The sequence below is a fragment of the Condylura cristata genome, unplaced genomic scaffold, assembly GCF_000260355.1.
Source record: "Condylura cristata isolate star-nosed mole 26May11 unplaced genomic scaffold, ConCri1.0 scaffold00024, whole genome shotgun sequence".
NCBI classification, from domain to species: Eukaryota; Metazoa; Chordata; class Mammalia; order Eulipotyphla; family Talpidae; genus Condylura; species Condylura cristata.
The window spans coordinates 29498446-29513409 of NW_004567125.1; the positions used below are offsets into that span (position 1 = coordinate 29498446).

Here is a 14964-nt window from a genome sequence, read left to right on the forward strand (position 1 = left end):
ACTGCTGAGGGGAGCAGGGGGCGGGTCAGGAGAGGTCTGCCACGCCATGTGGTCACCTCCGGGGCAGGCGGGAATCAAACTCATGAGGAAGCGGCTTTAGATTCTCAGTGCTGTGCTTTAACCCGCTGCGCCACCAGGGAGGGCCCCCTATGCAGGTTTTTATGTGGACATAAGTTTTCAACTCCTTTGGGTAAATATCAAGAAGTACAATTGTTAAATCGTGTGCTAAGAGTATGTTTAATTTTGTAAGAATCCTCCAAACTGTTTTCTAAAGTTGAAGGAAAGCAGTTTGGCTTAGCAGTTTAGCTTAGTTAGCAATTCTGGGCCTCAGGCTGATAAGGAAGCGCCCGCAACCTTGACTAGGGTCTGGCTGTCTCCATCCTCGTACATGGGCACAGACCCAAAAACCCCAGCTTACAGGTTCTTTTGTAAATAATTTTTGATACTTCCCACCCGCCTAGCTGGGGCCTGGCCAATGGGCGCAGGCCCTCTTTGTTACAGTATATAAGCTTGATGCTGAAAATAAGACAGGGACTTTTCCTGGTGAACAGACTCACAGTGTCCATCCTTTTTCCTTTCAAAAGTCACTGTCATTTTGCATTCCCACCAACAGTGAATGAGATTTGCTACTGCTCGACAACCTCATCAGCACTTGGTATTTCCAGTGCCCTGAATTTTAGTCATTCTAATAGGTGTGCTATGGAATCTCATCTTTTTTGTTCCTTATGTGTGATCTAGAAGATTTTTTTTTTAAAGATTTATTTATTTGTGCATACAGAACTGGGGTACAGGCCAGAGGTGCAGGGGCAGTGAGAAGATTTCACCAGAGACGGTGGGGAGCAGAACAGGCAGATCAACGAAGTACACTGCTGAGGGTAGGTCAGGAGAGGTCTGCCGCGCCATGTGAGTCACCTCTGTGTGGGGGATCGAACTCACACTAACACTGCTGCAGCCAGCATGCAGTGCTGTGTCCTAACCCACTGTGCCACCAGATATTTCTGCAAATATTTCTTCCAGTTATGACTTGTCTTTCTTTTAGTGTCTTTTGCAGAGTAGAGGCTTTATTTATTTTATTTTTTCATTGAAGAAGTGGGGTGTAGACCAGAGGTGAGGGGGAATGGGGGAGAAGATTCACCAGGGACATATTGGGGCAGATTTATTGAGCTAGCACTTCTGGGGGGCAGCAGGTATGATAGGTGAGGTCACCTGCACCTTATCTGGATTGGCTTCCTGGCTGGAGATAAACTCGGGCTGTAGTGGTGATAGTGCGGTGACTTAACCCTTAGGCCATCAGGGAGTAGATGGCCCCCCAGAGTAGAGATTTTAAATGAAGTTCAGATTTTCAGTTTCATTCATGGATCCTGTCTTTGGTGGTGTAGCTATAAACTTTTCACCAAGATCAACTAGGTTTTCTTCTATCTTCTAGGAGTTATATACTTTTTGTACTTTACATTTAGTCAGTGACCCATTTTAGTAAAGGGGTTGAGGTTATTGGTTTCTTTGTTGGCTGTGGATACCCACTTGTTCCAGTAGCATTTGTTGAAAAGACTACCTTTTTGTCTTTGCTCCTTAAAGCAAATGGTCTCATTCACTGTACTTAGGTGCATCTTTTCTCAGCCTTCTATTCTCTGATCTGCATGTTCATTCCCCATCTTAAAGACTGTACATTTGTAGTAGTCTATTTTTTTTTAATTTTTTTTATTACATAAGTTTGTAGTAGTCTATTTTTTAAAAAAGATTTATTTATGAATACAAGAACTGGGGTACAGGCCATAGGTGTGGGGGTTTAGAGGATTCACCAGAGACAGAGTGAGGTGCAGAATGAGCAGATCTACTGAAATACACTGCTATGAGACAGGAGAAGTCTGCTGCGCCATGTGGGTCAGCCCCCTGGCCTGGGCTCGGACTCATGCTGCAGTGGCTGTAAACAGCTGTGACTCAACCCCTTGAGCCATCAGGGAGGCCCTGTAGTAATCTAGAAGTCAGTTATTGTCCATCCATCTGTGTTCTTCAGTATTGTATTGGCTACTATGAGTCTTTTGCTCTAAAATTTAGTGTGTAAACATCCACAAAATACTTTGCTGGGAATTTCATTGGGATTGCATTAAATGTATAGATCAAATTGGGAAGAACTAAAAATACTGAGTCTTCCTAACCAGGAACATTGAATGTTGCTCCAGTTTCTCTCTGATTTCATTCATTGGTTTTGCAGTTTTCATCATTATTTTATTAGGTTGTTGTTTTTTTTTTTTTACCTAAATGTTTCATTTTTGGGTGCTACTATAATGCTACTGTGTTTTCAATTTCAACTTCAAATTCTACTTGTTAAGTACTGGTGTATAGTGAAGTGATTGGCTTTTGGCTGCTTACCTAGGATCCTCCAACCATACTGTAATCACTTACTACTTCCAAGAGCTTTTTTGCCTATTTGAATTGTCATCTGTAAGCAAACAGTTTTATTTCCTACTTTTCATTCTGTATGCCTACTTTTTTCTCATCTTACTGCATCAGTCTCCCAAGGTGGGACTGTCAACTCAGGACAGTCATAGTCTGAGATACTGGGTAGGTACAGATGGAGCCATGGCCTCTGCCAGTTCTGAACCTGTGTTGTCTCCTCTGCACCTAGAGCTGGAGCTGGAGGTAGGGGATTCCAGACCTCTCCTCTTGGGTTCACATCTAGCTCCTCATCTGTTCCAATGTTTCATCTGCTATTGATGCCTCTTGAGGATGTAATGGAGAGAAGCAACAGTGCACTGAGCTATCAAGTTTAGAACAAATCCTTCAGTGTTTGCTGACACCCAGCAACTTCTTGGTGTGAAGTCCTCTAGGGAAGCGAGGTCCCTAGGGAAGCATGGAAGAAGCCCCACAGTCTGTAGAGCATCTGAGATAGCACATTCTTTTCCTTGAAGAAGGTGACCAATGGCCCTCTCAAAGGTGCCCAGTTAAGTGAAGGTAGTGACTTGGAGTTGTCTGCAGTTTGTGGGAATGTCATAGTGACAGGTGCTTGTCATACCATTCTTTGCACTTGGACAAGGCCTGGCAGGACTGGAGGTCATGGTGGGGACCACTTCCCTGATAGGACCCTAAGGTGACTCTGGCCAACTTAAGCATGTTTTACAAGATTGAGCAGCTCCTGTCCAGAATCAGGGACAGGGACATGGGCCCAGCTGATGCTATGCCCCCACTCTCCTTTGCAGCTTTCTATATGAACCCAATAGCCAAGGGTACAAATATTATCGTCAGAAACTGGAGGAGTTCCGGAAAGCCAAAGCCAGCTCCACAGCCACCCCCACAGCAACTGACCTTGGTCTGAAGCACAAATCCCCTCCTGAAACCCTGTCGGAGTCCATGCCCCCCACTGCTGCCTGCCCTGTCTCATCTGCATCCTCACCCTTACCCACTGTCACCCCGGTTGCTGCCACTCCTGGAAAGCCTGCCACCACAGCCACCACAGCCACCACAGCCACCACAGCCACCGTGAAGAGGAAGCGGAAGAGTCGGTGGGGGCCCGAAGAGGACAAGGTGGAGCTCCCGCCCGCCGAGCTGGTGCAAAGGGATGTGGACACCTCTCCCTCACCTTTGTCAGGTGGGCCAGCTCCCCTTAGGTTCCCCAGCCTCTCAAAAGGGGTCTGGTTTCTTTCACTGAACATGTTTTCAGCGTTCATCTACTTTATGGTTGTATCAGAATTTCATTCTTTACCATGGCTGAGTGATGTTCTAATCTGTGATGTGCCATGCTTTTTCCATCCATCAGTTGATGGAGATTTGGATTGTCTACACCTTTTGTTTATTGTGTCTAGTGCTCAGAAGGTTAACCTGCTGTATCTTTGATTGCAGTTTGCTTGTGTCTATACTTAGAATTGGAATTGCTGGATTATCTAGCTCTATATTTAACCTTTTGAGAAATCATAAGGCAATCATTTTACACACCCCACACCTATCACAAGGGTTCCAATTAGTCCATATCCTCACCATACTACAGCTATCCTAGTGCATGCACAATAGAATCACATTGTAGTTTTGTTTACTTATTTTTAAAAATTTATTTACTTATGCTTACAGAACTGGGGTACAGTCCAGAGGTGTGGTGGGTGAGAGGATTCACCTGAGACAGAGTGGGAAGTAGAACAGGCAGATGTACTGACATACACTGCTGAGGGGAGTAGTGAGTGGGTCAGGAGAGGTCTACTATGCCATGTGGGTCAGCTCCCTGGCCAGGGAGCAAACTCCATGCTGCAGTGGCTTCTGAGAGCTTCATAGTACTGTGCTTTAACCCTTTGCACCAGGGAGAGCCCACATTGTAGTTTGAATTCAACTTTCCCTAATCAATGGATGCAATGGGTCATATGTATAGCTTGTCCATTTTTAAAATTAGATTGTTTTTCTTTCTGTTGTTAAGCCATAGAAATTCTTTGCATATTCTGGATATTAACAGCTTATGTAGATACGTTATTTGCAGTTTTTTCTTTTTTCTTTTTTTTAAAGATTATTCATACAGAACTGGGGTACAGGCCAGAGGTGCAGGGGCAGTAAGAGGATTCACGAGAGACAGAGTCCGGAGCAGAATAGGTAGATCGACAAAGAATACTGCTGAAGGGAACAGCGGGCAAGATAGGAGAGAACTGCTGCACCTTGTGGGTCACCTCAGGGACAGGGATAGAACTTGTGTTCCTGTACTCTGTTGCAGTGGCTGCAGATATCTTCATATTGCTGTGCTTGAACCTGTTGTGACACCAGGGAGGGCCCTGCATTTTATTTTTTTTTTTTGAATGTATATTAGAACTGGGGTATAGGCAGATGAGAGTATTCTGAGAATGGGGAGCAGAGCAGGTGGATCAGCTGAAATATACTGCTGAGTGGAGCTGTGGGCCCAGGATCAAACTCAGGCTGCAATGCCTGATGATAGTAACAGGGCTGAGACTAAACTCTGTGCCACCAAGGAGGTCCCTGATCTTCAGTTCTTTCCTCCTAATCTGTGGGCTGTCTTTTCATTCTCCTGATGGTGTCCTGTGGTGCACATTTTAGATTTTAATGAAGTTAACTTCTGTTGCCTTTGCTTTTGGCATCATATTTAAGAAATCATAGCCAGGGTCCTCCCTGTTGGCACAGTGGGTTAAAACACAGCACTATGAAGGTAGCTACAGCCACTTCAGCACCTGTTCAATTCTGGCCAGGGTGGTGAGCCACATGGCACAGCAGACCTCTCCCGTCTCACCCACCGCTGCCCTCAGCAGTGTACTTTATCGATCTGCCTGTTCTGCTCCCCACTCTGTCTTAGGTGAATCTGTTCACCATCCCTGCTCCTCTAGCTTGTACCCCAGTTCTGTATGCATACATAAAAAATCTTTTAAAAAAAATCACAGCCAAATCCAAGTGAATAGTGATTTGTCCTCATACTTTATAGTTCTAGACTGTTGATCCATGTTGATTTTTATGGTGTAAGACAAGGTTTCAATTTCATTCCTTTGCACATAGATCTAATTTTCCTGTCACCATTATTGGAGAGACTTTCCTTTCCCCATTGAATAGTCTTGACAAGCTTGTCAGAACCAATTGATGACCTCCCTAGTGGCTCATGGGGTTAAGTCTCAACACTGTAAAGCTTTCAGCAGCTACTGTAGCATAAGTTCTATCCCCACTCAGGAGCTGACCCACAGGACAGCAGACCTCTCCTGTCTCACCTGCTGTTCCCCTCAAACGTGTATTTGAGTAGCCCACCTGTTCTGCTTCCCACTCTGTCTCTCGTGAATTCTCTCACCCCACTACACCTCTGTCCTGTGCCCCAGCTCTTGTATTGTGTAAGTAAGTAAAACTTTTAAAACAAAAAACAAAAAGCAGTTGAACAGTTGTATATTTCTGGACTCTCTGTTCTGTTTACATTGGTTTGTATGCCAACAGCATGCTGTTTTTTTAAAAAAGATTTATTTATTTATGCATAAAGAACTGGGGTACAGGCCAGAAGTGCAGGGACAGTGAGAAAATTCACCAGAGAGAGAGTGGGGAGAGAGCAGGCAGATTGACGAAGTACACTGCTGAGAGAAGCAGTGGGCGAGACAGATAAGGCCTGCTGAGCCATGTGGCCGTGGATCAAACTTATGCTGAAATGGCTACCGCCAGTTCTTCAGTACTGCATTTCAATTGCTGAGCCACCAGGCAGGGCCCACAATACGCTGTTTTGATAACATTAGCTTTGCAGTAAGTCTTGAAATCAGGAGTGTGATGCCTCCACCTTTGTTCTTTTTTATTTATTTATTTTCTTTTTAAAAAATTTCTTTAGGCTATCATGGGTCCCTTGAATTTTCATGTGAATGTTTGGATTGGCTTTCTATTGTTGTTGTTTAACAGAGAACACCACTGACATTTTGATAGTCATTATATTGACTCTCTAGATTGATTTGGGGTAGTATTGACATGTTAACAATATTTAAGTTTTCCTGTTTGTAAACCTGGGTATCTTTCCATTTGCTTGTCATCTTTAATTTTCTTTGACATATTTTATAGTCTCATTGAATGTCCTTGGTTAAATTTATTCATGATTTGTTCGTTTTGATGCTATTGTATATGAAGTTTTTCAGATTCTTAGTTGCTCATGGAAAGCAGTAACTGATTCTTTTTTTAAAAGATTTATTTATTTATACATACAAGAACTGGGGTATAGGACAGAGGTACAGGGAGTGAGAGGATTCACCAGCAACAGAGTGGAGAGCAGAACAAGCAGATTGACTGAAATACACTACGGAGGGGAGCAGCTGGCGGGTCAGGGGAGGTCTGCCATGCCATGCCATGGCTGGGGCTTGAACTCATACTGCTATGGCAGTGGATAGCTTCATAGTGCTTCTGCCACCAGGGAGGTCCCATAAACTGATTTTTGTGTGTTGATTATGTCTTTCAATTTTGTTGAATTTATAGGCACTGATAGTCTTTTTGTAAATTTTTTACAAATATGATCATGTCATCTGCAAATAGATGTAGTTTGACTTTTTTCCATTTCAATTTGGATGCTTCTCATTTCTTTTTCATGCTAAATTGCTTTGGCTCTGATTTCTAATATGATATCTTTTGAAAGTAGGGAAAATGGACATTCTTCCTTGTTCCTGATCATGGCGACACTTTCAGTCTTTTATCACTGAGTATAATGTTAGCTATGTTTTTTTTGTAATTTTAATTTTATGGCTGTATATATTTTAAAGATTTATGTATGCATATAGGCACTGGGGTATAGGCCAGAGGTGTGCGGAAGGTGAGAGGATTCACTAGAGACAGAGTGAGGAGCAGAGTGAGGTGGGTCTACTGAAATACACTGCAGAGGGGAGCAGAGGGTGAGACAAGGAGCGGTCTGCCAAGTCATGTGGCTCACCTCCCTGGCCAGGGATTGAATGCATGCTGCAGTGGCTTTGGATAGTTTCATAGTGCTGTGCTTTAACCCGTTGTGCCACCAGGGAGGGCACTCAACTTCCATTTTTTAGAAAGCTTGTTGTATTGCTTTTGTAACCAGGAGAAGGAGAAAAAAATTATGTTTTAGAAAGATTTATTTATTTATGCATAAAAACTGGTGCATAGGTAAGAGACATGGGGGTTAGGGGTGAGAGGATTCACCAGAGACAGAGTGGGGAGCAGAACAGGCAGATCCTCTCCTTGTCAGTGTAAAGGAGCAACTGGCAAGACAGGAGAGGTCTGTTTGCTGTATGGGTCAGCTTCCTGGCCAGGGATCGAACTCCTGCTGCAGTGGCTGCAGATAACTTCACAGTACTGAGACTTAACCCCTTGTACCACCAGTGAAATCCTACTGTATATTTTTTACATAGCGTTTATTATGTTGAAGAAGTTTCCATCTGTTCATAGTTTGTCAGGAAAGAGTGATTTTGTCAGATGCTTTACAACATCAACTGATCATGTGGTTCCCATCCCCCTTTATTCTATTAATGTGGTATGTTACCACATTCTGTTAATATAGTGTGTTGATTGATTTCTTACGTGAACCACCCCTGTATTTCTGCTATAAATTTGACTTGGTCATGGTGTATAATCCTTTTAACATGCTGCTGTATTTCTTTTTTTTTTAAAGATTATTTATTTATGTGTACATGAACTAGGGCGCACAGGCCAGAGGTGCAGGGCTGAGAGAATTTGCCAGAGACATAATGGGGAGCAGAACAGGCAGATCAGAGCCACTGAAATATACTGGTAATACTGGTAAGGGGAGCAGCTGGCAAGACAGAGAGGTCGGCTGTGCCATGTGTAGCTCCCTGGCCAGGAGTCAGACTCAGGCCACAGCAGTGCTAGTACTAAGACTTAACCTCTATGCAACCAGGGAGGCCTCCTCTCTTCTATTTTTAAAACTTTGAGAGTCAGTTTCAGTTATTTAGTTTTAAGTATTTTATAGCCTGTCCCAGTGATGCCACCTGGCCCTGGGCTTTTCCTTGTTGGCAGGTTTCTGTTTATTAATTGTACTTGTCTTTCTAAGTCTGTTAAGGTTTCCTATATTGTCTAGAGGTAGGTTTGGTAGTTTATGCATTCCAAGGAATGTTTCCACAGTGAGGGCTATCCAGTCTGTTACCATGCAGTTATTCATAGTATTCTTGTATAGTCATTTGTATTTCTGTAAGGTTATTAGTAATATGTTTTCTTTCATTTCTGATTTTAGTGTGTGTGTCTTCCATTTTTCTTAGTCAATCTAGATTACTTTGTCAGTTTCGTTTTTCTTTTTAAAACATCTTTTTTTTTTTTTTTTGGTTTCATGGAATTTCTCCATTGTATTTCTATTCTGTTTCACTTATTTCTGTTTTAATCTTTGTTTCTTCCATCTGCTAGCTTTGGAATTAGTTTGCTCTTTTCTAGAACCTTAAGGTGAGAACTTTTCTTAATGTGAGCACTTACAACTGTATGCTTTCCCCTAAGCACTGCTTCTCCTGCATCCTGTCAGTTCTGGTACGTTATGTGAAATACACAGTGATAAAACAGTGATTGTCATGGTCAATTTGGCATAATTACTCCTATCCTCTCTTCTTGATAGCAGTTTCATGATGATCTGATTTCTCATTTTCTGCTGAAAACCTGCAGGTATTAGGTGTCTATTGTTATTATACTTGCAAATGGTAATTGGTAACTGAGAGATGCTGTCTCATGCCATCGTCTAACTTGCCCATTCAGTATGCACCTTTGGGAGGAAGTGTTCCCACCTTCCCCACCCCCCACTAGAATAGACCTGGCTCACAGTAAGTTGTGTCTGAGCTTTTGGCTCTCATCTGTATTTGCCTTACTGGGACTGGGTTGAATAGGAAGGCAGCTCAGCTTATCACAGGTTAGGTCTACAGACCCTCCTGTCCAGACTGAGGGATCTCCTGATCAGTGCCTGGGGTCCAAGGAGAAAACTGAAGATTCTGCTCCTCCTTGGGGCTCTAGGTGTCACCTACCTAAGTCTTGGTAGTTAACTTGGGTTGGGTTGTGCTCAATGCTGAACTAGGTGCTAGCTATAAAGGAAGGGGCTAGGATCTAGCATGATACATGCACATCCACTGAGACTGTGTCCCTTGGATTTGGCTTCCGTACCCTCCTGGTAGAGAAGCCACATTCCTCTTCTGGCAGTGGACAAGCATGGATTCTGAAGCCTCAAACTAAGGTAGAGTTCTTCTTATCCATGTTGGCCTTAGGGGAACATGGGTAGCCCCTCACTGGCTGCTCGCTGAGAAAGTGGCCTGAGGAAAATAGCTGTGGGTGGGCTGCTCAGTCCTTGTCTTCCTGGCCCTCTCCACAGGACTCCCCTACATCCTGCTGTGGCCCCACATAATTTTTGAGATGAGGTTGGTTGCAATCATGAAATCAAGGGGCAGATGTGGGTGGTTCTTGGGGCAAAGATCTAGCCCCTGGGAGGACCCAATTTATTGCACCCTCCCAGGGGGATCCCTGCAACCCTCTCTACCTGACTTTTCTCCAGGAAGCTACTGCCTGGGGAGTGGTTGTTTCTTATACCCAGGAGAGGCCATAGCAGCTTCTTCACACAGATTAGTGTTGTTGGCTCTAGCCAAGCTCAAAGCTGATGCCAAATTAAATGTCAATAGCTTTGAGGGTGGTTGGCTGCCTCCCCAGAAGAAGCTAACAAACCACACGATAAGTCTTATGCCAGACTCTGAGCCCAGGTGTGTCTACGCCAATGTCTGTTGACTGCAAGACTGACTTCCTGGAGTCTGTATATGGAAATAGACATGCACACCTCTCAGACACACACAGCACCTGTTTACCTTTCAAATACACATGTACACATGCACATGCATGTGCATACTCATCGCCACTCATTTATCTCAGGCTTTGCAGAGTCCTGCTGTGTCACCATTATCCTAGATCTCTTGAGTTGTATCAGCATCTACACACAGTGGTAGCAGAGCCTGCCTAGAGGATCCCACAGGGGATGACATCAGATGTGTCCCCTGCGGTCAAGTGACATGGTAAACTAACTCACCTGGCGGGAGGTCCTGCCATGCTTGCTGGCAGGTTTCATTAGTTCACAGGTTCCACAGCACACATAGGAGCAGGACATTGCATGTGTCTGTCATTGATTGTCTTGTGTCTTATTTCCAGTTCAGGACCTCAAGGGGCTTGGCTATGAGAAGGGAAAACCAGTAGGTCTGGTGGGTGTCACAGAGCTCTCAGACGCTCAGAAGAAGCAGCTGAAAGAACAACAGGAGGTGAGATTGTGTAGGGCAGAACAAGCAGGCTCCATAGGGCCAATGGTGTTGTCCCTGACTCTGCCCCAGAGTGCAGTGGCCACAGTATAGTCTGAGCCTCCTGTGCAGGCAGGTTCTTTCTGAGGACCCTCACCAGCATGCATTCAGGCCCAGAGTCTAGGCCTTCTTGTGCTGCTGGGCAGTCCCCACGCCAGTACTCATGGCTGGTTCACCTGGGTAGTCTCTATTGAAATCTTGTTTATTTCTCCCAGCATCCAGTACAGGACAAGCCTTACTAGAATAAGATGCTCTGAGCACTGTGGCCGCTACTCATATGGTATTGGAAAGTGTTGGGGTAATGCCAGCTGGGCAGAGATTCTGTTGTGGGGGACACAGCCTCTGCTGCTTCCCTTGGGAACTGGAGGTACCAGCCTATGTGTCCTGAAGCACCTCCAGACCATAAATAACCCTCTTATGTCACCATTGACCCTCCCAAAGGTCAAAAGCCCATGTTACTGCCCAGTACACAGTGCCAGTGCCATAATGTTCTGGGTTCTGAGTAGGCCTGGGGTTCTAGGCAAGTAGAGAGGGGTCCTGCATGCTCTACCTGGGATTCCAGGACCCAAGTAACATCTTGACATCCTGGGTACTTGAGAGTACTCTCTGAGTCTTGTCCATGCCTATCCCTTATCACTAGCTGTGCTCCCACAGATGCAACAGATGTATGACATGATCATGCAGCACAAGCGAGCGATGCAAGACATGCAGCTGCTGTGGGAGAAGGCACTGCAGCAACACCAACACGGCTATGACAGTGATGAGGAGGTGGACAGTGAACTGGGCACCTGGGAACACCAACTGCGGCGCATGGAGATGGACAAGACTCGGGGTGGGCCCAGACGTGGTTGTGAGGATGGGACTCATACAAGAGTGGGAGTGTGGATGGGGGATGTCAGAACTTTGGGAACACAGGACAGTACTCCCACCTGCCCAGAAGGCACCTGCTCAGAGGCACCACACTGGTCTTGAACCACCAGCCTGATTCAGACCCCAGCCCACCTCCCTTGCCTGCAGGGCCTTGGGTGAGACTCTCTATGCCTTTTTCCTCCATAGTGAAAGGAATAGTTCTTAACATATCACTCAACAGTGCCACCTGAGGGAAGCAGGTGCCCAAATCAAGGCCTTAATCAGCTGCACCCTGAACCTCTTTGCCTTGGGGTACTGCTTTCCACCCCTTATTCTTTTCTCCCTCTCTGGGCAGAGTGGGCTGAGCAGCTGACCAAGATGGGCCGGGGGAAACACTTCATTGGAGACTTCCTGCCACCAGACGAGTTGGAAAAGTTCATGGAGACTTTCAAGGCCCTGAAGGTGAGCTGGGAGGGCCTTGGGCCTCTATCTTGGGCCATCCAGCCCTCCTGCAGCCTACTCACCTTGCGATGCCTGCTGGAGGTAGCCTCAGCCCCCACACACTCAGGAGGAGCTGGCTCTCCTGCCATGAGAGGCATCTGCTTATGGCAGATGCTGTCTGTGTAGAGAATTAGCAAATAGAAGCTCAGCTGCCACTTTAGAAACATTTCCTGGGGCTCCAGGGAAATTCTTCCAGTGGAGCCAATTAAGTACCTTTACAGGCAGTGTTTCTCAGGCAGAAGCCCAGCAGACAGGCTTTCCGGAGGAGAGTTAACTGTTCCTCCTGTGCCATGAGACACCAAGGAGAGATGGCCAACTTGCTGCATTCCATGTGGCCTTTGGGGGTTTTGTAAAACTTCTTTGTCCTTTGAACCACATGACAGGGTGGCCTTCTCATTCACCATATTTCCTATTTAGTACTCTGTAAGATATCACCTTGACATATGACAGGGGCTTGGCTTTGCGACTCATCTTTCCCATGTGCATGCAGCCTTTTGTGACCCTGTCACCTGATTCTCTTTGGCCAGCCAGGAGTACATAAGTTTGGCTCTCAGGAGCCTAATAAGGAAGGAGGAACTTGATCCATTTTGAGGCATGACTTGGGAAGGGAGGTAGATGGGAAGGTGGTCCCAGCAGCCAATGTCTTTAGTCGGGGGTTTCCAGCTGCTGCTCTGATGGATAACAATGCCTTCTTGCCCTGCAGGAGGGCCGAGAACCTGACTACTCAGAGTACAAGGAGTTCAAGCTGACAGTGGAGAACATTGGCTACCAAATGCTGATGAAGATGGGCTGGAAGGAGGGTGAAGGGCTGGGTTCAGATGGCCAGGGCATCAAGAACCCTGTCAACAAGTGAGTGTGGTCAAAGAGGGTGAAGGAGGGGAGAGTCCCAGAACACCATAAACAAGCGAGTGCAGTCTGTGTTGGATGCAGAGTAAAGTCCCACTGGGAAACAGGCCCATTGACCCTGCTTCCACAGATGTCCCTGCACCTCTAGCTGCAATGAGGTGCTGCTATTGAGCCCAGCCAAGTGGGGTGAGCCTCCCTTCCTCAAACTTAGGCTCTCCACCCCCTCTCCTGCCTGTGGCACCAACTTGGATCCCTGCTCACACTTCCCATCACCGCTCTGCAGGGGCACTACCACAGTGGATGGCGCCGGCTTCGGCATTGACCGGCCAGCCGAGCTCTCCAAGGAAGATGACGAGTATGAGGCCTTCCGCAAGAGGATGATGCTGGCCTACCGCTTTCGGCCCAACCCCCTGGTGCGTGTGCCCCATCCTCACGTGGCTTCCTCACAGCCCATGTGCTCCTCTAAAGTGTCCCTCTGTCTGAGTGAGGCCACTCTAGTGACTCCCACCCACCACTCCCCAAACCTGCCCTCCCCTTCTAGGGATATGAACTCAGCTGCCCTGGGAGATTCTGAATGGGAGGAGCTGTCTGTTTTCATCCTTAATCTTCCCCTTTTATCTCTGCGCTTCCCCTGCTCCTCCCAGAACAACCCTAGGCGGCCTTACTACTGAGTGTTGTGGAGAGACACCAACATATTTCAAGCACCCGGCATCCCTGGACTGTGGAATGTTCCGGCCTGCATTTCTGCCTGCCCTTCCGTTGTTGCCAGTGTTGTGCCGTGTATTAAAAGTCCCAGTGCTTGCCCACTTAGGCGGCCTGGTATTGCCATCACCAGAAATTCCTTCTGTTCTTTACCTGGGGCAGGTGGGTGGGAACAAGATGCTATGATGAAGCTACCCAGAGCACTGTCTGGCCCTCTGCCCATGGAATCTCCGTCCCTCATCAGCCTGGGTTGGAGTTGGGAAGGTCATGTGGGCTCCCTCTGGAAGGCGGGGGAGTGAAGGACTTTTTATACGTAAACCTCCAGGATGACTGACGGGCCAACTCTGATCCAGCAAACACCTTTGTGCAGGGAGGAGGTAAGGGAGAGGCCGTGCATGGCCTGATCCTCCAGACATTTGGGGCAGGTGGTCACAGGGCACAGTTGTGCCCCTCATCTCACCAGTAAGTGACTCTGGAGCTGGTGCTCATATTTGTCTAAAGAAAGTTAATGAACAGTAGGAACTGGCACTGGAGAAGTTGATCTGGGCAGTGTTGGGGTGAGAAGACTCCCACAGAGCCCAGATTGGCATGAACCACCTATCCCTGTCTCTGGAAGTGGGGAGTGAAGGGCTCTTTGTATGTACACTGCCACAGGCAGGACAAGGGTGTGACAGGCCGGGTCCCCAGACATGGTAGTTCTGTTTGTGCAGACACTGGTTCCAGTGATGTCAACCATGAGCCTTGTGGTCAAGCACCCAACCATTGAATTCTTGGTGAAGTTCACCAAACTAGTCTGGACTTCATTCCCACTTTGGTGGAGGAAGAGGAGTGTGCCAGGTGTCCTTTTTGTAAAAGTGCCTCCTAGTAGTGAGACTCAGCCTCAGATAGCTGGTTGAGTCATCCCTGGCCTTGCAGGAAGGGTGGGCATGTGTGGTTGGGCAGTCTGCTTGGAGGAGGAGAGACTTGCTTCCAGAAGTGAGGAAATAGGACTCAGAAGTGATCCACATGGGTGCAGCAGACCTCTCCTGTGTTGCCTGCTGCTCCCCTCAGCAGCATACTTCGTCAATATGCCTGTTCTGCTCCCCACTCCATTTCTGGTGAATCCTCTCACCACCCCTGCACCTCTAGTCTGAACCCCAGTTCTGTATGCACAAATAAATAAATCTCAAAAAAAAAAAAAAAAAAAAAAGTGAGAGGGCCCTCCCTTGTGGCGCAGTGGGTTAAAGCACAGCACTAAGAAGATAAAGCCACTTTAGCACAAGTTCGATTCCTGCCCTGGGGGTGACCCGCATGGCATGACAGAGCTCTCCTGATCTGCCCACTGCTCCCCTCAGCAGTGTACTTTGTT

General features: G+C 46.6%; 1 protein-coding gene across 1 annotated transcript in view; it reads left to right on the top strand.

Annotated features, from left to right (window-relative positions):
• SUGP1 (SURP and G patch domain containing 1) overlaps positions 1 to 13748 on the top strand; it is a 28539-nt gene extending 14791 nt beyond the window's left edge. Inside the window, exons 8-14 of the mRNA XM_004688586.2 lie at positions 3198 to 3586; positions 10576 to 10682; positions 11373 to 11550; positions 11923 to 12029; positions 12772 to 12917; positions 13198 to 13327; positions 13559 to 13748. Of these exons, the coding sequence (XP_004688643.1) occupies positions 3198 to 3586; positions 10576 to 10682; positions 11373 to 11550; positions 11923 to 12029; positions 12772 to 12917; positions 13198 to 13327; positions 13559 to 13585 (1084 nt within the window). The 3' untranslated portion in view covers positions 13586 to 13748. The remainder of the gene's footprint in view (positions 1 to 3197; positions 3587 to 10575; positions 10683 to 11372; positions 11551 to 11922; positions 12030 to 12771; positions 12918 to 13197; positions 13328 to 13558) is intronic.
• Positions 13749 to 14964: the final 1216 nt, after the last annotated feature.